This window comes from Eucyclogobius newberryi, unplaced genomic scaffold, assembly GCF_026437365.1.
Source record: "Eucyclogobius newberryi isolate DKJ021-1_F unplaced genomic scaffold, fEucNew1.0.hap1 SCAF_1, whole genome shotgun sequence".
In the NCBI taxonomy this organism is placed as follows: Eukaryota; Metazoa; Chordata; class Actinopteri; order Gobiiformes; family Gobiidae; genus Eucyclogobius; species Eucyclogobius newberryi.
The window spans coordinates 26,808,510-26,835,644 of NW_027315723.1; the positions used below are offsets into that span (position 1 = coordinate 26,808,510).

Below are 27,135 nucleotides of genomic sequence, written 5' to 3' on the forward strand. Positions count from 1 at the left end.
TATAGTGTCGAAACCAGACTTGGAGAAACTTGTCTCCAGAGTAGTCTCTCCATCGCCTAGAACCAAAGTACATCTCGGATATGTTAGTGCCATACGGGCCCCTCAGGGACCTCAGGGACCTCAGGTCAGAGCCAGGACAAAACATGGGGTCTCTGCGGTTCAGTTTTATGGGGCGAAGGTCTTGAATAGTCTTCCCGAGATTGCAAGACTGTATTTTAAATACGTTTTAATGTGTTTTTATGCTTTTATTGATGTATTGTGATCTCTATTGTATTAGTTATTGTATGTAGTTTTAAGGAGTTCACTGTAAAGCACTTTGAATTGCATTTTGTACAAATTGTGCTCAGAAATGTTTTTTTTTATTGATTGATTGATTGATTGATTGATTGATTGATTGATTGATTAATAAAAGCTCCATGTTCAAAGACAGCAAGAAGCTTAAGTTATTGTTATAAGCATCTAAAAACTGAACATTTAAGATTTCAATATACTTTTCATTATTTGGATTACTTAAAGAGATTAAGGGCACATATACTTAAAACTACACCAATGTAGGTCAATTGTTCATAATAACTTGTTTTGAAAACTTTGTTGTTTTGCAAATTGAAATTATTACGTTATTATTATGAAAAGTAAAAAGAATTTCTGTGTTGGAGGAAATGGGGAAAATGAATCAACTGCAATTTTAATGATCAATGATTTAATGGTCCCCTCATGTGGCTATAGTTAGCATGTGTTAATGCTAATGTTTAAATTTAAAGAAAATAAAAGTGTGTATAGATTTAAAGGTGCATGGAGACAAGCAGGTGATGTTATCCGGCCAAGTTACAGGTCAGATCTGGGTCACGGCCCACTCACAGTAAAATACTTTTCAAAGTATTTTTCAGCAATTAAAAACATCTATAATTGAATAAATGCAACAAAGGCAATGCAATAACGGCGATGTCCATTGTCCATGGCGACAAACGCCTGGCGATCGTCTCAAATCTACAGATTGCCTCTTTAATAAAAGCACTAGGCAAATTCCACATGGGAAAAACCTGAGTTCATGAACATGTTCGAGTCTTTCCATCTTTCCCTTCTTTTAATTTGTCGACTTGTTTTGCTTCATTCTTTCATCAGCAGTGAAAACATTGCACACATTCCAGCTGTAAAACCCCAGAGGTTCACTTTTGGAGGATGCTGGGACTGGACATGTGTGAGTCAGCTGCGTACACACTAATGGTTTTACTATGGACTACGAATCATGGGCAAATAATCACTCACTGCTTTTGTCTGTGATTAAATTGTAGTTTCAGATACACAAATAAGACTGAAGTAAAAAAAAGAATAAAAAAAAAAAGAATAATGTATGTTACATGTGACACAGACTGGTTTGTTCAGGGCCTGACATTTGCTGTAGACAAATAGATAAATGCCAGAAAAGCACAAGATCTAACATTATTTTAACATTAACATTATAATTTTTCCACAAATTAAAAGGTAATATTATATGGATTTTATAATTTATCAATTTAACGCTCAAAACCCTGTAAGCAGATTGTTAGCATCTGTTATATATATATTTCAAATTTGGGCTGTCACTTTATTATTACAAATTATTTTAGTGTCGACTAGTCAGCGGTTATTGTTTCAATTAGTTGACTTGTCAAACAACTATTTCTATTGTAGACAATGAGACTTTTAAAACACCTTTTTAACCAATTAAAGGTTGAAATATGGTGACTTTTAAAGAATATTTATGAATGAAGTGAATGATTGATAAAAATCAGTTTTTTCTTATTCTTGTTTGACATTATTTGCCACTGTCTTTGTTGATTGACATTTATTTTCAGTCGAACCGTTAGTGTCAGTGAAGCGTTGCAGGCCTATTTTGAACATCAGCATGCCCAGCAAAACCTAAATGTTTTAACATGACAGCACACTGTTAACTGCATCTGCTCTTTCAGTCAAACTCACATAATGAAAATATTTGATTTAAATCGTCAAAGTAAGAACGATAAGATAGTACCATTTCGATAACTTGATAATATCTCGAGTAGATTTCATGTGCTGAAACGTTTGGAGTTCAGCAGTGGTGAGGCTGTTCCTATACTTATAATTATACCCATAACCATAAAACATTCACTCCACATAAAGCCAAGTGTTCTGGTCTGGCCACAGAAGTCTCCCTTGGGTGCTCCAGTGAAACTGGCCAGCACTGCATTATGGGGATCTGGAAGAAATACTCGAAATACTACAGCCATGGTAAACGAATTGTCCTGGATTGACAAAGCCACTATTTCAAAAGTCTACGTACACCGTCAGCTTTTCTCTCACATACTTGGTCAAACTCTCAGTGGATTAAGACTATGCTCGACCATTTGTGTTAAATCGTTTGTATTTTAGAAGCTGTGCAAGGGTCGATCTACAAGTGAATGAAATGCCTTTTGGTGTGTTTTTTGTTCTTATTATTGACAAATTTGTGAAACCTTTCATATGTTTTTGCAATATTTTTAGCCTCGATTTACCATTTTAAAACCAATGCTTAGTAAAACAAATTTTGCGCAGATTTAATGGTAAAAGAAAATAGAATTCTGTCAATTGGACAAGAGTTTCAAGGGTGAATACGTTTTGCAAGTAGCTTCTTCAGTTCCAGCTCCAGGGTTCTGGTAAGTCACTGCCTTAAATATCCAGAGGAACTGAAGAAGCTTCTTGCATGAGGGACAAAATATATTCACCCTTAAAACATTTGTCCAGTTGACAGAAATCAGAAGGATTAAGCTTTGCAGATTTAATGGAGTTAGCGTTTGAGTATTTGGGTCTATAGTTATTTAGTTTTTAAAGTGACAGAATCTTACTGTTTGGAAGCATGCGTGTCATTGTGTGTGTGTGTGTGTGTGTGTGTGTGTATAGTCAGAAGTAACTGGAGCACGGCATCTCTGCTGGACATTATAGGAATTTACGACGTGTTAAATGTTTCCTTTGTTCCTCCCTCAGTCCACTTGATCCAGTCATTAGGAGAGGCAGCAGGTTGCAGTGAGCTCATAACGGCAATCCACCACCTCAGACCACCTTTGCTGCCGGATTTATTAAAATGGGCGATTAACTGATGATTTCGGGGTAGAAACTAAATTATAAGAGGTTGTATGTTCCACGTTTTAAGGCTATACCATGCATGAGTGACACTGGCAAAAGTATTGTGTCTAATTAATTACCAGCATGGATCCATGTAATACCCCCTTTGTTTCCCAGTTAACATTGTGGTTGAATCTGAAACCCTGATGGCACGTCGCCAAAAGTTAAAATGCCAGTGGCTTTTTCTCAGGCCCCTGCTCCCTGAAATAAACCCCATGCCCAACTCCATTTGGCCAACCAATCTGGGCCGGGGCGGGGCAGGAAGAGCAGAGGTATAGGTTGCTGTAGTAATAATCATAAATCACTGGTGAAGCGCTGCCATGTCACATGCCATACTGCTCACTAATGACCAGGCCCATCTTTCACTGCCTATTTTTATCTGTGTGCCCTGACACAGGCGTCTGGAAGCGTCCTCTCGTTTTACGTCGTCAGCACCTCTCCGGCCGAAGCACAAGTTCCTCTATAAATACAGCCCTCCTGCTCCCCCTGGCAGAGCACTGCGACTTGGCAGAGCGACTTGCAGAGCTAGACCACGAAACATCTTCGGGCTTATCCCCCGCCTCACGCCACCCTCCAGAGCAACAGCTGGCCAAAAAAATAGATCCATCTGCCAGTGCCTTCAGATTCCACAGTCGTTCTGCTTTAATTAAACATGCTCAAAGTGTGCGTGGCCTTTTAATGCTGTCATTTTGTATTTTAAAACCGTCATCTGAGGTTGTTTCCAGAGTCTGTGCACACACAAACACCTGCACATGTGCTTCCTTTGTGCCCGATGTTCTGCCAAGTGTTTTAAGCTCTGACATGTGGCACTAGAGACTGCAGGTCCACGACAGCTCCGGGCTATTCTGGGCACTGTCACGGCTTGAGCTTTTAATTTATTTGACCAGAATGTGTCAATCACATAGCAACAGGGTTAAGGCCCGAGAAACCTGCGGAGACCAGGGAGAGGTCTCTTCAGCTGCATTCACACTTTACCCAGTGGGTCAGGCTACTTTGACTGATACAACGATCATTTTCACAAACAAATCTTGCCTGGATTCGCGGACACAATGCAAACATGTCTATTATCATTTTTGTGGTTTGTTCCGACTTTGGACCATTGTATCCGGCTAAAATCTCGATCCAAACTATTCTGTGCTGAATATTGTGATGAGATCTGATTCCTGTCAGTGCTGTTAATGTGGCAGCTGCAATTGTGTAACGTGTAACAGTGACAGAGTAGTGCTAGTAATACCAATCATTTTGTTACTGCGCTTTCCCCTCTGTGACCAGGGTTTGACAGGCTTTAGTTGAGATTAGGGAATCACAATCCACGGTTAGGTGACCGGTCGTACACAAGTCTGTTTCAGTGATAGCGCTGCAGGGAGAATGGGCCGGTGCCAAGTGCGGAATATGACCCTGTTATTGCGGAGCCAAAGCACACATGCCCGACTCAGTCCACATGTTATTCTACCTCATCCACGCCTGGCATCGGCAAAGGCCCTATGCATTTACATGTCATAACCAACTGTTGTTTTAAAAATAATTCCGCGTCCATATGAGCCGCGTATCTTATCACTTTGACCACAAACTCCATGTCACGTTGCTGGTTCCGCCGTTAGCTGCAGGTCTCAGTCATGTGGCGACCATGGCAGGGGTGGACAGAGTTGCCAAAATGTGTACTCAAATGAGATTAACGTAACTTGAATTAAAATAAAATTACTGAAGTACAAGTAGGGGTGTCCAAATATCAAACATTTGTGTTGAGATTATTGTGAGGAAAAACAACAATTTAACGGTTTTCACGATTACTGTGACCGTGACATCAGAGAAAGCTTCAATTTTATTTAATTCCCCTTGTATAACAGTTACTATAAGTTTATGATCAGCTTTATTAAATTTAAATTTCTAATCGACAAAATACAGTTAATGTGACAAGATACAGTTAATGTGACAAAAACAGCCAAATGAAAAGTACATATCAAGTTTTAGTTCTTTTGATTATATTAGTCACAATTATCAATTAACCAAATAATCTTGACATCTCTAATACAAGTAGAAAGTAGTATTCAAGTCATAATAATAATTACTCAAGTAAGACTACATGAGTAACATTTTGCATGAAATTTGGCACTATTTTAAATCTGATTTAATGTAATCAAACAGACAAAACACAAAACAACACAAATATTCTACAATTTCCAACAAATAGACACAAAAATTACAAAAATACATATCACATCTGAACGTATGGTATAAGAAGTGCAAATAATTCAATGTTGTTCACATATTTTGTCTTACTCACAGTGGGAAGAGTAATCAAAACCTTTACTTGAGTAAGAGTACTGATACTTCAAATCCATCCATCCATTTTCTACCGCTTGTTCCTTTTTGGGGTCGCGGGTGACTGGAGCCTATCCCAGTGACTTCGGGGTACACCCTGGACAGTGGCCAACTCGTCGCAGGGCCAACACAGAGACATAGACATTACAGACAGTTCACTCTCACATTCATCCACTAGGGCCAATTTAGAATCACCAATTTTGCCATGTCTTTGGACGGTGGAAACACGGGGAGAACATGTAGACTCCACCCAGAGAGATCATGTGAAGTTGGTCTGGTCCGGGAATCGAACCCACGATCTCCTTCTCCTAAAGTTGAATGATTAAATGCAGATTAAATGCAGGTTGGATGTTTCACTCTTGATGTGTTGAGTATGTTTTGGTTCAAGATGGTGACCCATCTTAGACTTACATTAAGAGCTGGAGCTCGGACCAAATAAAGTGTTAATGTTCGAGTTCAGTCTCCGACAGCTGCAGATGTTTCTTCACTCTCTGTCCTCCATTTCATACTCTGTCAAAGCATAACATGCAAAAACAATAATCAAATGTATTAAGATTCAAACCCATTCAATTGGTGGATAAATGGACTTGCCATTGGTTTGGTCTGAAAAGTTATACATTTTGAGTTAAACGTAGGCTTAGAATAAAATTCAAACAATAATTGTAATAGTAAATTCAATACTGATCCGAGGCCATTCTCCAGCCAACTGCATAATCCCTGTCTTTATCATTGGCTTGCTGGTGGATGCACAAGGCATCAGGCCATGCCACAAAAAAGCATTTTTTCCAAATGTTTGTGTGTTCAATGCCAGTATAATTTGATTTATCTGTTTCTACCACAAAGGCCTTTTGGATTGTTTTGAAAATCATAAATAATGGAAGATACAACTGTGTTTTGTGTGGTTCCATGTCAGCCTCGTGACCTCAGCAGCTAAAATAAATAACTGCCCAACACTCTTGGTTTTGTCCTACAGCTGCTGACAAGCCATAACAAACATCCACATTTTCAAATTAAATAGTCCACGATTCAAAGTTGTTTGACATTGCAATCACAAGCCTAATTCGAGCATTTGAAGTCCTTCTGCATTGAACATCCAACACGCTTGCTTGAATTGGCATTACCTTTGATTTTCCACTGTTGACAGTGCACATGCTCTAATAAGGCGCATATAGTTGCTGCACAGAGTTGTTTTTGCATTGAGGAGATAAATAAAACTTGGAGCGCGTCACTTACACCAAACTATTAATAAGAATGTCATTCGGTGCCCCTCCTCCTCCTCCTATGGTCTGAACTACTCTGGACACTTGCCCAATAATGTCCGCATGGCAGCTGGACGCATGCGCACTGCCGCGCAGAGTTCAATGATGAAGTTGGGTCTTGTGTTGCGGTGCTGTCTGGCGCTCAAACTTGGACCCGGGCTGTCAATAATGCAGTTTCACGCAGAAGTCTTCCACACCATTACGCGGGATTCAACTTGGACTTTCTGAAGGCTTCCGCGTGAGGAAAGAAGTCGTGCGTTGTTTTTGGTGGGACGTCATGGGGAGGACTGGGCAGTAGCGGCGGAGGTGTTCTGGAGCAGACAGTGACCGCGTGTTAACAGTAGAGAGAGCTGCAGAGACCGGTGCACTTGAGCATGAACCGAGCCCAACACTGAAGGAACTTGGAGCTGCCGCCTGCCACACGGAGAGAATACACAAAAACACAGGTATATTCAGTGTATTCATGTTAAGTTATGCAACTTATCTTTTTTGTCTTATTGAATATGACCGAATTGTTTCTAAGACAAATGTTTAATGCATATACATTTGTTGTAGCTATAGGCCTGTCCTATTAAACGCTGAACATTTTAATGCGTATGGCGTATTATTGTTACTGAGGCAATACTATCTCATGCTCTATTTTCTCCCCACCATACGTAATTCGTATATTTTACGCTTAAAGTTATAGCCAATAAATCTAACATTAAATTGATGGGTTTGTTCAAAATGCGTCATGAGGCCAAGGCCCTTTGCTTGTGCAGAATGGCTCCAAAAGGTTCATCCTAAATGTGTCATTTAATGCGTCATTCCTCAACATGAGCATCACGGATGTGTGTGCAGAACGTCCACCTGTGTCCGCTGGCCTCGCGCACATCTCCCCTCTTCTTCCTCCACGTGGAGTTTGTGTTTATATTTGATATGTAGGAAATGGGAATCTTACCCCCTGGACTGCGCTCCGAAAGGCTTGAATGGCCCTATTGGCCTGCCCCTATAACAACAACACCACGGCGGATCCGCGATCTCTCTCCAAATCTGATAGGCCTCTGCGCAGTCATCCACGCAGATAGGATTTCACAGGAGCTCGCGCTGTCGCTACAACGCATCAATGCGCACATGATGCCTGGATTTGACCATGATGGATTTTTTCTTGATCCTATGAATTGTTAGAAAATTGTATTCGTTTTTTCACTGTTATTTTTTTTCTTGTGGATCATGCGCGCAATTAAGAAAGCTAAAACATCCTTTTGCTGCAGCTCCCGCAGTAAGATGAGGCCTATGTTTAAAATCACAGAGGCCGAGCTATCTCATTCGGGCAATAGGCATAAATATTGTGCCTTTGGTTACGCACCTCATACACAGGATCAAATAAATAGTCTCATGTTGAATTAAAAATAGGTTATTGTAATTTGTATTTTTTTCCGTGTTGCACGCGTCAAAATTGAATTTCAGAGTGGTTCCGCACCTCTAATGGGACCTCTGAAGCCTGATGGAAACACAACTCCTTAAGTGTCTGCTTTTTAACTACGTGTCATGTTAAAATCGATTGATGCGTAAACGATTGCCCAGTCTATGCTGAGTCGAATTTAATATGCGACTCTTCACTTGAACTCCTCCAGCAGCAGTCTGCGGTTTGTTGGACATTGTGCTCCCTTTGGCTTTTATAGCGTGAAATTACCGCAGTGCAGCCGCGCGCGGCGCGCGGCCCGGTGCGCACAACCTGCTTGTTTCTTCGGCGTGTCAATGGCCATAGTGAGAAATATAATTCTCTCTGCTGGGACGCCAAAGGAAATGGCGGGCATTATTGATTCGCAGTGTCAGGTAACTTCTGGGAGGGTCTCGAGCTGGGGCTGTGCAGTGGGATGTGAATAGTTCAAGCACCAAGTTTAGAACTGGAGGATGAAGTTCAGCCTGGACAGAAAGCGAGGCGTCAACTTTGTGAGGGTGGATTTTGGAATCGTAAAAAATACATAGCCTATATTTGTTTAAAAAAGTCAATTATTCCATCTATTTTATTTTTTTTTATCACCGTAATGAAAAGGTAATTGTTTTAAATAACGAATATTAAAAAAGAGTCTATGGTCTTACACATCAGGGTCTTTTCTCTCTCAGATCGGTTGGTCACTGATTCACTGTTTTGGTCTTAAAAATGAAGGTGGCAAGCCCTTGAATGTTGCTTGTTGAGTCTGGGGGATCATCCATTTTCTAATTCATGATTTAGATCAACATTTTGAACATGCTGCTTTACAGTTGAATACATCTAAAACCTCAGTACACCCTTCATTCACTGCTCATGCAAAAACCTGTATCACCTTTATTACACTTTATCACTGTCTACTGTTAAGTTGCGCTTTGTTTGGGCACTGTTTGATCTTTATACTAATTATGCTATTCTATTATTATCTTTGTAAATAGTTAAACTATATGACAGCTTCACTTTTGACTGCATGCACCTTTTCTTGCAATGTAATAAGAATATGGTGCATTTTTCCACTGTGAGATTAATGTTTTTTTCTTATCTCTTGAATTAATAGATAAAAACAAATTAGATATATAAATATCTTACAGTCACTGACTATATAAAAGTGTATTATGATACAAAATAATTCACGCTTGAATAAATGTTATTAAATGTCTGTGCCCTCAATGGAAACACAATATTATTGTTGTGTGGATTAAAACTTAATGAAGGTCTTAAAACACATAAAAGCACTAAAAAATATACAGCAAATAACATCAAAATGATCCACATCAAACTTATTTTTCTTAAGTCCGATGAAGCCGAGGCACAGTGAGGTCTGTCCTCCACAAAGGTGAGAGAAAGGAGGGGGAGAAGAGGGGCGGGTGAGGCCCGGCACAAATCAATTCACCTAAGAGACGCATTATTGTCTTGGGTTTCAGGCGAGGAGCAGCTCAACGCTATGAAAAATTAAAAGGATGCCAGTTAGTTTAAAGGATTGAGCCAGAAAGCACACACACACGCGCGCGCGCACACAGGCGCGCGCGCACACGCGCGCACACGCGCATGCACGCACACGCACACACACACTCCCTCTGAGCAAGTAGTCCAAGAAAAGAAGTCGAAGCTGGTGATACATTCTCTTTGTTATGAAATAAACAGCATATCTCAGACAAGTGGGACAAGTTTTATCAAGCCAATAAAAAATAAAATGGCTGAATAGAATTATATATTTTGAAATGTAGTTGTGGTGTAGCTTATTATTGTAGCTTTGGTCAGCTCAGTCCACACTGCACCATTTTGAAATTAATCTATTGGTAATATATACTTTAAAATGACAATTCCTGATTTAGACATTACCAGCCCCAATGACTTAGTCCCATCCATGCCTCTGGTGAACTGTGGTTGTTTTTGCACACATTTCAACAGAAGCTATAATTGCTAAAGAATTTACTTTGCCACACCTTTTCACCTTTCGTGGGAACTCCAGGTCTTTTTGTTTGCGTGTGTACGTGCAATTTTTCCCTGCCATTGTTGAGGTGTCAAACGTTTCTTCAGGCTCTTGGACAATATGGCTGGGAGTAGCATTGTTGTCTTTTGTTGTGGTATCAGACTTTGCGTGACACAAAAAGACAGGAACAAATTACTGTTTTTTTTTTAAATACAGAAAATCCTGGCTTTCTTATCGCTGTTGGATTTTTGAATCGGAGCGCGCCAACCTGTCTCCAGTCTGGTCCTAACAGGGTCACCCAGTGGCTTTGTGTGCGCGGCCAGCTTGTGTGTCTGCGCTCCTGTACCAGCCAAGCGCCCCGATCAGTTACATGTCTCTGTTTTCATTGTTGATATTTACTTCTGCAATTCTCTGTCCACTTCGCCCCTGGCTGAAGATGATATGGTGAAGTTAGCGCTGCTGTTTCCCTGCGCTGGGCTCCTGTTGCTCACACATAAACACACTGACAGGACATCTCACCGGCTCGTTTGGATAGAGACATTAATGTATGTGAAAAAGTCTGTCATTTCTATTAAGGACACCAATACATTTCAATAAAAATAACTATCTGGAAGCAATGATAACCACTTCATAAGTTGGTTACTCGCAGCTATACATCTGCACCTATGACTCTCCATTATATTTACATCTATCTGCAATATTCACCAATTATTTTTCCTGTAGTTAGTGACGTGGTGACATGGTCGCAACTTTTGGACCGTCAGCGATATTTGAAATTGCATCATTGCATTCACTCCACACTTGAGCGACAGCAAAACTACATCTGTAGCTACAGTCGATGGAAGCGAGGCCTTCAACCAATCCAACCACCAACAACCGGGTGGAGTTGGCATGAATGTGGAGTGATTGCCACATTTATACACAGGCAGCTGGGTGAGGTGTTTTGCCCAGGCACACAACTGTTTGCGCTGGTCAGAGCTGGTAAATCTGATGTGAATAGAATATGGTCTAATATTATGATCCTTTCTGTGCCACTACACTACTATAGCTACTAGCTCCGTAGGCTGTGTTCATCCACTGATCTGCTGGTGGGCCGTTTGATCTCAGCTCCCACAAGTGCATATTATTGTTGTTGTGTCCTTGGGTAAGACGGCCTGCAGTGTGTACAGTGGTGTATGAATGTGCGTGTGACGTTGTTCCTTGATATAAAGTGCTGAATGCCCATTGGATGTAGAACCTTGTAAATGTGACCATTTGCCATTTTACTTTTTAAACAGCAAGACATCGTTGCTGACCAATTGACTAATGCTTGATACTAAAATTGCAAGTAAGAAAACAAATCAGTGTACAATGGCTTCCTTAGCTGAGGTAACTCATCCAGGCAAATGGAGCTGCAGTTTTCTTTCTAATATTGGTAAATGTCAGTAATTGTTTGTAATTGACATTGTGTTGTTCTCCTTGGTTGTGTGTGGCAGACTTTTCCAGAGCGAGCCATGGAGGCCTCACAGGACCTGAGCGAGCAGATGGTGAGTCGCTGCTACTGTTTGTGAAAGAGTGAGAGGAGAGTTTTCCTCAGGCCTCACAAGTGTACGATATAGATTCAGCCCAGAGTAACATACAGCAGATGTGACCTAGCCAGTTTACATTAACCATATGGCAACAGGCAAGATCTAAAGACTTTACACACCCGTTTATAAACCCTTTGAGCTGGAGATGCTGTAGAATTAAAACAAATGTTCAATTTTAGAAAATGATCAGATAATAGCATACACGGGTTGGTAATTACATGCCAATAGTCAACGAAACACCATATCAAGGGGAAATAATCCTTTTTCTCTGGGGCCGCGTAACATTTCTGTGCGGCGCTGTAATATTAGGCTCCACCTTAAAGATCCTATAACCAATCACATCACAGAATGTCAAACTAAATTCTGAGAAGTCTGTAAAAAAGAATTGGACATTTAGAAAAAGTTCTAGGACACAAACTTCCTCTGACATTATAAAACTGATGAAGTTTAACAAGTGCTCTTTGGTCCAGTAGAAAACTGTGTAACCCGTGCTATGTAGGGATGTCGATCAATCGATAATCACAATTATTCAGGTCACAATATAATTGTAAGAACTAAAACATAATATTTTTGACCATTGTAGAAGCAAAATTAAGTCCTTAAAATTAAATCTATAATCCAAAAATGCGTCTAAATGTAATATACTTTTTATCTGGCTCATTTTGTCACATCAACTTACATTCATTCAGAAAACATGATTTGAACTTAAACTTGAGAAATTAAAATGTGTTAGACAATGGGAATTCTTGGTGAAAAATCATGAACTTGTCAACGATAATTGTAACACTAAACTTAAACCTGTGTAAAGTTCAGAATCAGAAAAGTACTATTGCCAAAAACATGTCAAACTAAGATTTAATTTTCTTATATCATTATATTTTGTGGAGGTGGCAATATTCTTGCTTAATGTCGAGTATAATAACAGCGTGGCTAAACAGAAGTGGGTCGCATAGATGATGAAGCTAGGTTCAGTAGAGCCATGAGATAATTGTAGTAAGTCTACCATGGGTGTCATTTTGATACTGCTACTTTGCCCGTTAATTTCATTGTAAAAGTCGACATGGCGTGGTAATCCGGTCCTCCCGTCTTACCCCTCCCTGCTGACATTTTCACAGTGGCGCACATTGCCTGCAGGCGCTGAGTGTCCGCATGTGCGTCACCTCGCCTCAGCTCCGTCCCACTTGGGCTTGTTTAAAGATCAGGCCTGCGTATTGTTGGGAAAATGATTTTGGCGGCCACTGAGGTGCTCTCTTAGATTTCAAAGTGGTTAGTCAGCCTCTAGGACAGGTGTAATTTCATCTGCCTCTCTCTCTCTCTCTCTCTCGCTCTCTCGCTCTCCTCGACCTGCACCTTCTATGTTACAGACGCAGTGTGAAGTGGGACAGTCCTAAACTATGTTGTTTTTCACCCACTTTTATGCCGATGCTTGGGTTTTGGGTTACCTCCTGACCCCGGCGGAGTACTGTCATGGGCGCAAACAGATAACAAAAACACACACGAAACAAAAGGAAAAGTGCATCCATCACGTGTCGCCCAAGTATCTGATATTGATATTCCACTGTTACGGCTCCTTAAATAGAGGCCTGTATCATTTATAATGTGAATATGAGATGCAGCCGGAGGGCATTGATTAATTGTTCAGGTTGGAAATGAGAGCTCAGCGGCAGAACACAGATTTAATCTTGGGACAAAGTACTCAAATGCTTAGAGATCCTGAGGAAAGAATTTTACAGCAATTTTATTTTATTTATTTACCTTTTTTCTTTATTTTATCATTTAAGTTCCCATGACATATCTTCTTTAAATGCTAAACTCACACTTAAAAATACCATTATGTTGTAAACAATAGTAATAATTATTTGCTTGTGTACCAAAGATAGGCAAATCAAACAAATACAGAAAATGTTAATACTTTTATAAGATCTATCTTCACGCATGCACCATAGAATCTTATAGTAGAATGTTCTGTATCTATGAATAATTTGTGCTTCCTCCTCATCAAAGCACTTAATCCAGTGGATATTGACCCTATACTTTATTTGTTTTGTACTTGTTTCCTTGGTTTCATGCTTGAGTATTGAAATAGAAAGTTTGTATTTTGCTTGACTCCATTGTGAAAAGCATGTCTCAGGTGACTAACCCAACAGTCCGCACACACAAAGTTTCTGTTGTTACCTGATATTTTCCCATAGACCCCGTACCCTTTAAAAGCACTTCCTCGCCTCTGTCCCTCGGCAGCACAGCATGTCATCTGGGGTACGCTCAGGCGTCCTCTCTGCTCTGGCCGCCTGCCTGCCCCAGGACAAGCCTGCCGTCTGGGATCCTCTGGGACCTCCACAAGGAGCCCGAGGCGGAGGATCGGCCACTAATGCTACTTTTAGCTTGTTTAACTGTCTCTCTCCACCTGTTGTGAGAGAGGAGATGGGAACTGACTGTTTTACCCTACGTTTTTGGACAGGATTCTCCAAAATGTATTTGCATGTCAAACATTTTTTTTGTTTAGCACTAATTGCCAATGTCAGTAAAGCTTAATTTGAAACGTCTACCCTCTCAAATGTTTTCCCCTTTGGCTTTGCCTTTTTGTTTTAGAGATGATCTATAAAGCAGCGAGCAGATTTTCACACCAGATACAGCCTGATACACAGCTGTGACCAGAGTGTGTTGCCAAAGATTCAATAATGAGGATGAAGATACCATAATTTAAAACAAGTTTCATTGTATTATGTGTGTCTTTGAGACATTTCCCTTGTGTAATGCTTGTTGTTTTGTTCTGATTCAAAATAATGTTGTAATTGTAATTTGACTTTGTAGCTTTTAAACTGTTTTTTAATGGCTCACTTGAATTGTGACCTAAATCACTGTTACCTTTTCAAAGCGGAAGTTTAATTGTGTTTACAAATGACAAGCTCCGGTCCTGGTTAAGCTCCAAAACTCAGTGATTTTGCTCATATTCATCATACAGTGGCTGGAACATGTGATCAGCTCCATAAACAAACTGACTCTTGATGTGACTGAAGTCCAGAGCTCTTTAGGAAGTATAAGAGAAGGGGAGCAGTGTTTGGGAGGGCCCCTGGGAGCCACACATGATTTTTAATGTATGAGCACCAGGAGAAAAATAGTGAGATGAAAACAGAGGAAAGGACTGCTTTCGCTGTAGGCTTTCCGCTGGTGCACTGGGATAGTCCCAAGTATGGCAGCTGTCCTGCTCTGAACGAGAGAGGGGCAGAGTGGGAGGGAGGGAAGAAGAGAGAGAGAGAGAAAGAGAGTGAGTGAAGTCAGAAAAGGAAAGGGGTCGGGTTGCACCTCTTTCACCCCTACAACCCCATCCAGACACATTCACACAAACTTACATGCAGCAGCAGAAGCTAAATGTGAGCACGGCCCTGCCCTGATCGCCAGGAGGGCATTGGCGTCATAGAGAATGGTCTCAAATCTGCCCGGCGACAGGCAGTGTGGACTGTCCTGAGGAAAGAGTGTAATAGCAGCCCCTGGCATCCCTGTGACGGGCGGGCATCCTGCGGTGGCACCGTGCGCCACTTGAGCTTCAGATAAGTGTTCTCTGGACCATCGGGATTTATGTCGAGCTGACAGCTCGGAGACGCTCAATCAGACTGCTGGTCTGCATGGACCATTAAGTCATTTTATAAATACAAATAAATAAGAACAGAATAAGAAAGAATCTGTATCAGACATACAAGGAATACTTTTTTAGGGTTGAATCCAAAATACATGATGACACATTTGTAGTCTTAATTTTCATACATTTTCTAGAGCATATTTCTCTGAACACTCCCCATTCTTTAGCCCACCTCAGTCTCTAGCACAAAGCTTCAAAGTCCTGGTGTTACAGAGGTGTGGGGTCAGCAGGTTATAGACAGACTCAGAGCCAATAGCAGTGAAACTCAGTCCATTTCCCCCAAAACACAGAGAACTGCAGAATCCATCTGCTCCAGAGCAGCGTGGGCCGGGCAGACGCACAGACAGGAAACCACAGCATACGTATGGCTGCTGTCTGCTCTGTCTGACAGAGAGAGGGGCTCCTCTGTTTTACACATACATCCCACTGCACCCGGACGCCTCAGCTCAGGACTCACATATAAAGGCTAATATGAAGGATTAATTACTTCAAATCAACCCACATTTTTACAGCAACAGTGGTGCAGTGAGTTTCCTCAACCAACCAAAGGGTCACCAGTTCAAACATAGCCCTTGTAAACACATACATCATCCACTTTGTAACATTTTATCCACTTCTGTAACAACTGGTTGCGATGGATTACAAATAATGAACATATATTTGATTGAGAGTACAGTATTTACAAAGCCTGGTGGAGCTGGTAGATATAACACTTTGAATTTAGAATTTCCAGAATATGTTCTCTGTTCATTTCTTTAAATTGTAAACATAAGTATGGGACTTGGGCAAGTTGTAGTTGAGGAAATGGAATTGCGACAGTGGCGATTTGGTTTCAGAGGAACGGCCTGCAGTGACTTCCCATGCTGCTCTGCTCGGGTTTCTGGCTGAGCTGACACACACCTTCTGAACCAGGAAAAAGGGAAGAAAAGGAAGAAGTCTTATGGATAATTTGATTGAGCACATGTCAACAACAACAACAACAACAACAACAACAACTATTGGACAGTTATGGACATCACTTTCTTTTCATCTTTTTTTTCTTTTTCATCTTTTCACGACATCGTAGCCAGATATTGAAAGCTATTGAGTACAATTCCTGCATCTAGTCTGGGCTGTCTCTATGATCCCCTGTGTGTGTGTGTGTGTGTGTGTCCTCCTGTGTCTCTCTTCGGGACAGAGTGATGATTCAGGGCCCATTGTCAGGCAGCAACCCGATCCCGAGCGTCCCGGAGCGGGGCGACGGAGCGGGGCGACGGAGCGGGGCGACGGAGCGGGGCGATGTGGCTGGTGGAGGATACTGAGGCGGACCAGTGTCTCCTGCCCCGGGGCAACAAGTCTTTCCCGCCAATGTCCTCAGCTTTACCTGCTGCGTCTGTGGTTTCAATGGTCTGGTGTTCTGCCCCTTTGTCATCTTTATTCATATCTTTGTTCTACGTGCCAGTTTCGTAACGTGGCTTATCGAGAATTGATTTTGTAAACAGTAGTAGTTGTGGAAAAGTTAACTTAGGTTGAACTGTGATTTTGGAAGGTAATGTTGTCTTTTTTTTGTTTTTACAAACAAAATATGATAAACCGAACTCGCCCAGCAGTGGCAGCCGGTCTAAAAATGCACATCATGTTTATTAAATGGTGGCAAGAACTCTTTTTTGTTTCTTTACGTCACAATATTATCGTAGGGACTAAAAAATAATAAGCGTGACAAATTTAGAAGTAAAGATGAGTCCTTTTGGTTCAGTCTGTACTCCTAAAAAGTAAAACAAAATGTAAAGTTCCCTCGAATGTCTGGCTGTTTATGTCAAGTTAACTTGACGATATTTTTAAAACTGGTCAGAAATTGTGGAGAAGGCAATTTGTTATACAACGAGAATAAAAGAAAAATATAGCCGCAAGCGGCAATGATCGGCCCTCGCCACGCCGCCGCCACGCCGCCGCCACACCGCCGCCACGCCGCAAGAGGAGGGGGCGCTAACGCGCCCCAATTGTCCTTTTATTACGCCTACTGCTGAATCTGTGACGCTGTCACATCTTCTCCCCTTTGTTTTACCATCAAAAAGCAATTTTATTTTGAATTCTTGGCAAAATGTGCGGCATTGCCGCACAGACACCGTGACTCTTTGAATGAAAATGTGGATAACTTTTGATGGTCTTGAAGATGAGTCTCACCAAATTTCAGGTTAATAGGGCTAACGCCCTAAGAGGAGTTTGTGAAAGTCTAAAGTGTAAACATGTTCTGGCGATTTCCCCATTGGAATAACATGGAAGGTTTCGGTCATCGTTACGGCAACGCCATAACAATTATGACATGGGTCTCATTGACTTTTTGATGAGGATGCCAAAATTGAGTTGTGTGTAAATTTCATAAAATTTCGCAAAACTAAACATTTAACCTCCATATAAAATCTGTAGGGGGCGCTGTGGTGCCAAATTAATTTATTTCACTTCAAGTACGTTTAGCGCAAAGAGTTTAACAACTGATTCTAATTTGACGCAATTCGGACTTTATCTGCGCAAACGGCAGAAATGTTAAATTTGGGAGATTTCTGAAATTCTAGCTAAAGTTTGCGGCTTTGCCGCACAGAGACCGTGACAGGTATCAATGTAATTTGAACAACTTTTGATGTCCCACTCCTCAGTAGCATTTTCACCAAATTTCAGCTTTTTAGAGCCAAGGGAGGAGTTCGTAAAAGTACGACATTTGGAAAAACTCCCGAGTCATGCTTAGCCATTTTTGAACCAATATGGCCGACATTTGGTTGGGTGGACGGCGTTGCCGTAATAATATTTTTTACTTCTCTTGTCACCATCTACCTCTGCGCCAAATTTCATGATTCTACGATCAGATTTTTTTGGGGTCATTTCCTATCTCTCAATGCATTTTTGGTACATTTGGGGGCGCTGACGCGCCAATTTTTTTATTTTAGAAAAGGGAAATAGCCAGAATGTAGAGAGGCACGATTTTTAGAGGTGTGCAAATTTTTGTGACTTTTCGTCAATGTTCACTGGGTGAAAAATAGGGGGGTTGGTCCCGAGAAGAAAGAAAGAAAGAAGAAAGAAAGAAAGAAAGAATAATATTCCGATGCGAAAACAATGTTTCCCATTTTTCAAATATCATAAACTATACATTTTCGGAATGCGCTCGCGCTTTCCTACCTCATGGTGTGGGTCCCTGGTCACTCACTAATTTTGAGTGGGCTCCGCCCACTTTGTGTTTTTGGCCCTCTATACAGTAATAATGTTCAATTTTTGCATTACATGGTTTATATGCACGGAACATGCAAGAGATGGGGAACGTATTCGTGAGCTACTTAGGGCAAATGAGTGCTTTATATGGGGATGACGACTTCGCGGTCGTCATCCCAATGTAAAGTGCTCGTTTAGTGCGAACTTTTGCACGGGCTTCGCCCGTTTACAACGGTGATGTTCCATTTTCCTACTACTAATTAGTATGCACGGGGCGTGCATGAGTGAAGGAGTGCGTTAGTGAGTGTTTGGAAGTGGGCGAGCGCCTCGCGCTCAATTTCGTGCGCACTACGTGCGCACTTTCGCAGCCGTGCTTCGCACGGCCTTACGAGATTAATAGGCCTCTCGCCAGCTTGTGGCGCTCGGGCCTAATGAAGGAAAAATCGTTTGGTTGTGGTGTTGATCATCGTGAATAATCGTTAAATTTCAATGTTTCTTCTCACATTGACCATTTTCAATTTAACATAGGAAATGCAGTATTGGCGTGATGAAGTCAAGTTTTTTTTTAATATAATGTCATGCTTTTATCTTACCTTATCTTAATGAAACATAGCTTATACTTTGCTCCTTTGGCCCGCCCACATCTGCTTTGTTAGGGACTTTATTTGGAAGATAATATCGAGTGTTTCAGGGTGAGGTGCGAGGGCGCGTACCTCGCTCTAGAGAACTTTTTGCTCAGCGTGTCGCGCGGACATAACTCCTCATAACGTTGAATGGGAGAACAGATGCCGTGTGCGTCTATGGGCCTTTTTAGGGATATCTACCTTCTGCCTCAGTGATGTCAGAGCAGCATTATTTAACAGGCAGCTGGAGGCCATTCATCATTTAATTAAAAGGGTGCAGGTCTAATGAGATTAGCTTTAATTATTGATGCGGCTGCTACTTCCACACACAGACATATAGACATGTATGTGCACACAGAACACACGCGGCACACACACACACATGCGGCACACACACAGCACACACAGCACACACAGCACACACACACAGCACACGCAGCACACGCGGCACACACAGCATAGACAGGGATGTTCTTAGTGTAAAATGTACGGCAATAATCTCTGTAACATTATGTCCCTCCACCTTTTTGCCGTAATGCTGCCTATTTTTTTGATGGTCTATGTCTGAGGAAATTGCAAGTTCTCCTTTTGGGCGATCCGTTTCCCCCCAACAACCGAAAAACCGCTGTCCCAGTGAACCACGGAACTGAATGGTGTGCCACAGAAGATGAATGTGTACATTAACTTTAATAAAACTTTATTTTTTTATGTATTTTATTTTTTTTTCAAGAACATAGAATACAAAACATGACACAGGGAAAGTAAATAAAGGAAAACAAAAGGCATCTAAAGGCGCCCAGTACACATGGTCTAACAAAAATGTCCGATCAAGTCCAAGGTTTATCAAACGTGTTCATCTTCGAATCAAGTCCCAATGTCATTTTTTTGTCTATTGCTGTATCAGTTCAGCCCTTGATTTTTGGCTTTGTTTGTGTCATTGATTTACTTGCGATGACTTTCTTTCCTGCTGTCAGAAGTACTGTACGCTCCAAAGGTATCCATTTACAGTGTCCATGGCAGGAGTTTTGAGGCCCAGGTACAGAGTTCTGAAGTCCAGTGGGTGCTTTGTTTAATCCGAGTCCTATATTTAACCTTGACCATATCACTTTTGATCCATGTTTTTATTCGTCATATGTAGTTAAATTAAATTAAATGGAAGCCTTGATATTGATTGGTGATGGTTGGTGCTTGGGTGAATCCCGCTGTAATAGTGATGGAGCTGAGGTCAGTGCACAGGCTGATGTTTTACAGCTCTAAACCTGACTAAGGACCATGCACTTTGAACTTGAACTTGGCAGATACAAATTAAAGTAGCAAGAAAGTAAACAAACTGTTTAAGTGGATTTGACAGGTTTGTAAGATGTTCTAGTTTGTACTTTTTTTAATACGTGTTATAAATAAATATAAATTATTGTTTTACACGAATCAAGTAGGGGATTGTGTTTAAAAGTTTAAAATGACTGGAAGTGGAGCAGAAATCTAAAATAAATTATTCTTTTACAAAAAGAAACACATTTACCTGACTATTTAAACATTTATTTAAACAAAAAAAATCCACAACATGGTTGCTAGGTAACAGTTTACTAGAGTCTTATTATAAATAGCTTAACTGGGGTCAAATGTGTTGCATTTTTAGCAACATTTTACATCTAATTATCTTAACTGTGTTGTAAGTAAAATGAGTAGTCCAGCCTGTTATAGGCACAAGTTATTTATGTTTTCTTATATTAGATATCTGGTACTAAGTCACATAATGCTTTAAGATTTGAGTCTGCGGGCATTTAATACTGTATATGTGTAATAGTATATGCCGTAGTGTCATAGTTTCTGGTTGGTGACTGGGCCAGTGACTCACTCGCATTTATCATCAGGCTGAGAGTCACCAGTGAATTATTCAGAGCTGCAGCATTTTTCCATTAACTAATTGATCACTAATTGAATGACAAGGTGCAAAGTGAAGACGTGTGACAAAAAGTGCTTTTCATATTATGTATGGCGACAATTTCATACTATGTATGCAAAGTGTGTTTCGTATGAATAGTTCAGTTTGGTGCAATAGCTCACTTTTCTTCTGGAGGTTCTGCTTCTTGGAGATGTTTTTGTTTTGAAAGTTCCACAGTATGGCATTAAACTTATTTATCTGGAATTTATTCAATTGGAGGTTTCATAGCTAAAAACATCTCCTGGACAAGCACGTAGCGAACCCTCCAGAAAAGTTATAAAGTGGCCCTTTTAGTTTTTTCTTCTATTGTCAATAAATGATGATGATTTATTGCCGTCTCTCAACAAGAAGGTTGAGATGTGCATTTGTGTGTGAATTGAGTGAAGTCTGAAGTGAAGTGTCATGCGCAAAACATTGGTATTGTATTCGACATGGGTTGATCATCTTTCTTCTTTTTTTAATTCATCTTATTTTTTAAACAAATTTTCCCAGTCCACCCCATAAACTGCCTTCTGCCGTTGCCCTTTGCTGTTTAATTTATCAATTTCTGCTGCTGTCTTCTGAAGTGTTTCTTTGACATTGACTTGAGTAATGTCCGTGTGTCTGGTCGGCCGCGCATCGGTGTAGGTTTCCTCCAGTTGTTTTTTTAATCACTCTGGTCAGATTAGATGAGCAGGGGCAGTCGAGGCCAAGCACTTCGCAATTAACAGTGCAGAACTATTGCCACACGCGCGCACACACACAAAAACATATATCCATCAGTGGTTTTTCATTTGTGTCCTTTAAGTCTTGTGTGTGATCCGCGCAGAGACAGCCAGGAGCCACTTGGACAGACAGACAGGGGACCACCAGGCCAGGGAGCAGAGGGCACCGTTCCCCTTCACTGCTCCGCTCTCTAAATAAGCATTGTATATTTTGAACGCGCCGGCCGCCTCTCACAAGACCCACATCGACCAATACCAGGCAGGGTTTCAGCTAAGACATTATTCCTCGCTGTCCCGGTGGATGGTCAGCGGTTTCATCTCCGCGCGGGCAATTCACAGCGGCGTTGTGTTCTTTGGCAAGACACTTCATGCACCTTGCCTGCAGTACATTTGTAAACGTGCCGGCGTGAAAAAATTAACTGAAATGAAATTCCACTGAAACTTGAGACGGTCAGAGTGTCAGTAAGGAAGAGGACTATTTACAATAAAGATAATACATTGTCATAAATTAAATGTGGGAGATATATATATATATATATAAAGGATAATATTGCAATTGTTGTTCTGAAGATAAGTGCAAATTGAATATCACGTATTATGTCTATTATTGGAAACTAGCATAATCTGATTAAAAATAAGGCTGAAAAATAAAGTTCATGTTTGAAAATGATTCAACTATTTAAAAAAATGTCATGAATTTCAATTTGTGCAGGTCTAGACTATAAAAAGGACAAGATATGTTGATAATTGTGCCAACTCAAATTGCATTTTTGATTCAGTTGCGGAATTTGGCAAGGCAGGTTTATTTGTAGAGCACATTTCATACACAAGGCAACTCAAAGTGCTTCACACAGCAGGGAAAATGCATTAAAATCAGCACTTTTCACTTTATTCTGCAGCCCTATTAAATATAAAATTAATAGGACATTGTCATTGTTAGTGACCTTATTCGTTCCACCACAGGGAAATCACATATAAGTGTGCTTCTTGTTTGTTCCTGTCTCAACATCCATTATAGTGTGTAATGTGCACCACCCATAAGTGAGCAGGGATTTCATTGTTTGAGCATACATAGCGTTATGGTTCCTTTTTGAGCAAAACCATTTATTCTTTGGACCGTCTTAAATTGTATAAGTCCTGTATTGGATTGGTTTAATATATATAATGCTTGCAAACATTTATGAGCTGAATTATCTTATGTCATACAAGCGCATGACAATTGTCAACTTTTGTGTCAAACTCCAGTCGAAATTGTTGTCCAAATAAGTGTTTCTCAACATGTGGTGCTGTACCACTGCTGGATTTGAGTATTTGTTTTATTTAGAGGCAAATCTATTGTATCTATTGTATTCTATCTATGTTTTTGTCCTCTTTTTGGTTAATTTAGAATGACTTTATTCATGGTTTAGTCTCATTGTTTCCATATTCAGCCCTATAGGCCTGATACCGTCTGGTGGTGCTCGGAAAGCCAAATATTAAGTGGTACCTGGTGAGAAAACTTTGAGAACCAATGGTCTAAATCATATACATTTGTTAAAAATTAAATTCTGAGCGTATTAAGTGTGTTTCATTAGATTTCAGCACACATTTTTTTATACTTTACACTCACCTGCTCACCTCTGTGCATCTATGGTAGCCCTATACTGATACAAGACTCTACTTATACACTATATTAAAAACATATTCACTTTTCCAACTCTTTATTAAGCTGTAGAAAATGTGTGTCTAATTTTAGCTTTTGCGGTTTTCTTTCTTATTTTCTTTCCTTGTCCTGTTGTGAAGACAAACGTCAGACTCTGTAGCTGGAGGCACAGAAACTGGTGTGTGCTTGTACCTTTTATTTGGGATTAAAAGACGCAGAGAGTGGCCCCTCCCGTGCCTCTCTACCTGTTCCACTAACTCGCCCCTCTCACTCACCTCCTTTTCTCTTTCATGGCTTCCTCGTTCGCCTGAAAAAAGGGCATTTTTGGAGGCATAAAGAGAGGGATAGTTTTACACCTCCCCAGGCTTCGGAACGGTGGGGGCAGGAGCAGCCCAGGAGCCCCAGTACAATGTATTTTACATGAAAGGAAGAGGATAGGGTTACTGCGGCGATAAGCACTCACACAAATGGTCAGTGCTCTAGAGGCAGAACAGAAGTGGCAGGAGCCGAGACAGGAGCCGAGACAGGAGCAGAGACAGGAGCAGATACAGGAGCAGAGACAGGAGCAAATGTAACCAGTTCATGTATTGTTGTATAATCACACAAAATCTTTATTATTTTTGTTTTATATTATGTTCAACATGCCTGGTATTTGTTTTATTGTATTGTCAGTGTCCTCCAGCCCCTTCTTCTTCGTGTGTTCCCTTTATAAATGTGATGGACTTGACTTCCTCTTCCCTTTTACTATCTCCGGGGAAGAGGTCAGTCATCCCTCAGGTCGTCCTTCATGTTTTATATGTTGTATATTGATTTAATTGTGTTATATCCCTTTTAGTTTGGGCTGGAGTTGTCTCGTGGCCACTCGATTAATCCACAACGCAGGAACGATACGGTCACACAGATACAGGAGCAGAGACAGGAGCACTGACAGGAGCAGAGACAGGAGCACTGACAGGAGCAGAGACAGGAGCACTGACAGGAGCAGAGACAGGAGCACTGACAGGAGCAGAGACAGGAGCACTGACAGGAGCAGAGACAGGAGCACAGACAGGAGCACAGACAGGAGCACAGGTGAAGGTTGATAGTGGCTCTGGAGCAGAGCTGGTGGTGAGAACCATCAGGGTCTTTGTGGTCCACACAGAGAGAACATCAGAGGTGTGTCTTTATGTGGTGAGGCCTGAGGGACAGGACATAGTGCAGACTTTAGCCCTGATGTGTCCTTGGGCAAGACACATCAGCCACTTGTCCCAGATGAAAGTCCTCTGTTGTGGTCACTAAAATAACGAAACGTTTCGACTCCTGGATGAATGAGGGATTACACCGACATCATACTAATATATTATTTTTAGTACTATTCTATAATACCGAAAATGTTCATCAAAATAATAAGAACAAAATAATGACATTGTTGTTGTAAAGAGATTAGAAATGAGCAGTCAAAACAGTGTTACAGAACTGTATGTGTCTAAAGCAAAGCCCTGACTTCAGGGCGACTGTGCTACGGCTCACTTATTTGACAGGACTGAGACAAACTACTGTTGTTCCACTTGAAGACCAAAGTCGCTCTCGAGGGCCTCTTAAAGGGACAGGACTCCTGCACACTTAAAACACTGCTAATGTAAACAAAAGCTCAGAGAGTGGCGTGCGTCTCTAACACTCTCCTCTGTGGGACCCTCTGATGTGCTGGACACATGTGTTTGTTCTTTTGGAGATCACTTCTCATCAGGTGTGTTGTGGGACGCCCTGTTGCACTCCCTTCTCCTCTTGCTGTGAAAATATTTCATTGGCGATGTTTTTGGACGACCCCTCCCATTGGGGTCCAGTGTGTCTAATAATAAAGTGCTTGAGTTGTCAAGCGTTCTTGCAACACCCTAATCTGTTCTGACAGCTCCTCCCACGTGCACACTCCTGCCCCGCGCACGTGCACACACACTGAGCTGCACGGCCGCACAGACAGTCTATCAATCACACAATTTATTGGACGATAGGTGTTGTCGCCATGGAGACTGGTCTAAAGATGGGGGCTACTCGGTTGGAGACAGTGGCCCAGATCCAAATGGGTCCTCGGGTCAGTGTGCGTCAAGAGTCCTACTTCAACAGAGCAGCAATTAAAACACTTCCTCCTTTCAACGTCTTTTGGCTTGAACTGTTGTGATCCATTATGTTTTCCAAACCGAGTCGCAAGCATTTCAGTGGAATTTTATCTCCGAAAAATATCCAAACTTACAATTACATAGAGTTGTATTCAATCAAGTATAAGTAAAGATTTACAATTTGACTCAAACATTACATTTAGCACAAAAATCTGCTCAGTTAAAGTAACGTATTTGTAATTAAGTTCCAGTGACCGAGCACTGGAGTCCTGAATGCACTCTACACTTTTGAGAATAAATGAGAAAACTCTTTGTATGAATAAATGAGAAAACTCAACTCAAATGAACTTTCTGTCTCTATAACATGTTAATAATGAAATGGTGCCATCTTCAGACATAACGCAGCCTTCTATTCTCCTCTTTTCTCCAGTCGTCCTGAACTCCATGGAGCATAAGGGCCTGTCTGGTTCCTATTATCCTGAAAATGTGTGCGCGTGTGTGTGTGTGTGTGTGTGTGATGCAGGGTGTGAACTTTATGGTGTAGCATGTGTGTTACTGCACTGCAAGTCTACCTCCACTTACGTTTAAACTGAGTGTGGACAGTTGGCACTAGAGATGTTTGATTTTAGAAACACACCCATTGTCTACATATTATATTGAACATATTTCAGTATTATATATATATATATATATATATATATATATATATATATATATATATATATATATATATTACTGGGCCACAGTACTGGACTCTGGAACGTGTGGGCAAAGCAATATAAAACATAAAATGGAATAATTTACTTAAATAAAAAAACATAATACTATAGATGTGTCAAGGGTTATACGCACACAGACACTTCAAACAAAGCTGTGCAATTAATCAAGTTATAGTGTGTGTATAGTGAATCCTTTTTGTCATTGATATATACTTGATCTCAGTAAATCATGTGATTTGAGTTCGAACTGTGAGGCAGATATTTGACAATTTTTGACAATTTTTGTTTAATTTCAATGATCCGTTTTATATTCAGACAATTAATATCGAGACATTTTAAAGCAGTTTTTTAATAAGACAAAATCAAATCAAATTGAAAATCTTGATATGGGGATTTTTGTTTTACATAGTTACATAGCCCAGTCCTAACAACAAAGCAGGCAATTAACTAATCACTGTGAGCGCACTTTTCCTCCAAGGCACTGGCCCTATCTCACAATTGTAAAGATCAGATTAAACGGACAAACGGCAGCCGAAACTAAATCCCCCTACATTTGTTATGCATTTTCAGGGAATCCTATATTGTTTTCAAAACTCCTGCTGCACACCATAAAGACAGCTCGTTGTGTAATGTTTATTATACAAGATCAATGTGAGAGAATTATAAAACTGTGAATTACATAAGATTTACATAAGTACCTTTGCTATCACGCTCGTGTATCACTCCCAACTTCATCCCGAGCCCGCTTCAGTGCTTTAAAGTTGTGCGGCAGTAAATGCGGGCGTAATGAGTGACAGCTGAGGGAGGAGGAGGAGGAGGAGGAGAGGGGGAGGAGGAGGGAGGAGGCAGAGGAGGGGACGGAGGAGAGAAGTGTTCCCCTGTTGTGGAGCTCAGTGCGATACGTAGTAGAGCGTGGACGGGT

The 27,135-nt window shown here is 40.9% G+C and overlaps 1 protein-coding gene across 8 annotated transcripts in view; it reads left to right on the forward strand.

Annotated features, from left to right (window-relative positions):
- Positions 1–6,794: 6,794 nt before the first annotated feature.
- eya4 (EYA transcriptional coactivator and phosphatase 4) overlaps positions 6,795–27,135 on the forward strand; it is a 41,548-nt gene continuing 21,207 nt past the window's right edge. For 3 of the 8 annotated variants that reach the window (XM_072441977.1, XM_072441980.1, XM_072441984.1), the window contains exons 1-2: positions 6,795–7,144; positions 11,581–11,631. In XM_072441977.1, coding sequence (XP_072298078.1) covers positions 11,599–11,631 — 33 coding nt within the window. In that variant the 5' untranslated portion in view covers positions 6,795–7,144; positions 11,581–11,598. The remainder of the gene's footprint in view (positions 7,145–11,580; positions 11,632–27,135) is intronic. The other 5 variants (XM_072441979.1, XM_072441978.1, XM_072441982.1 and 2 more) reach the window with 2 other exon arrangements.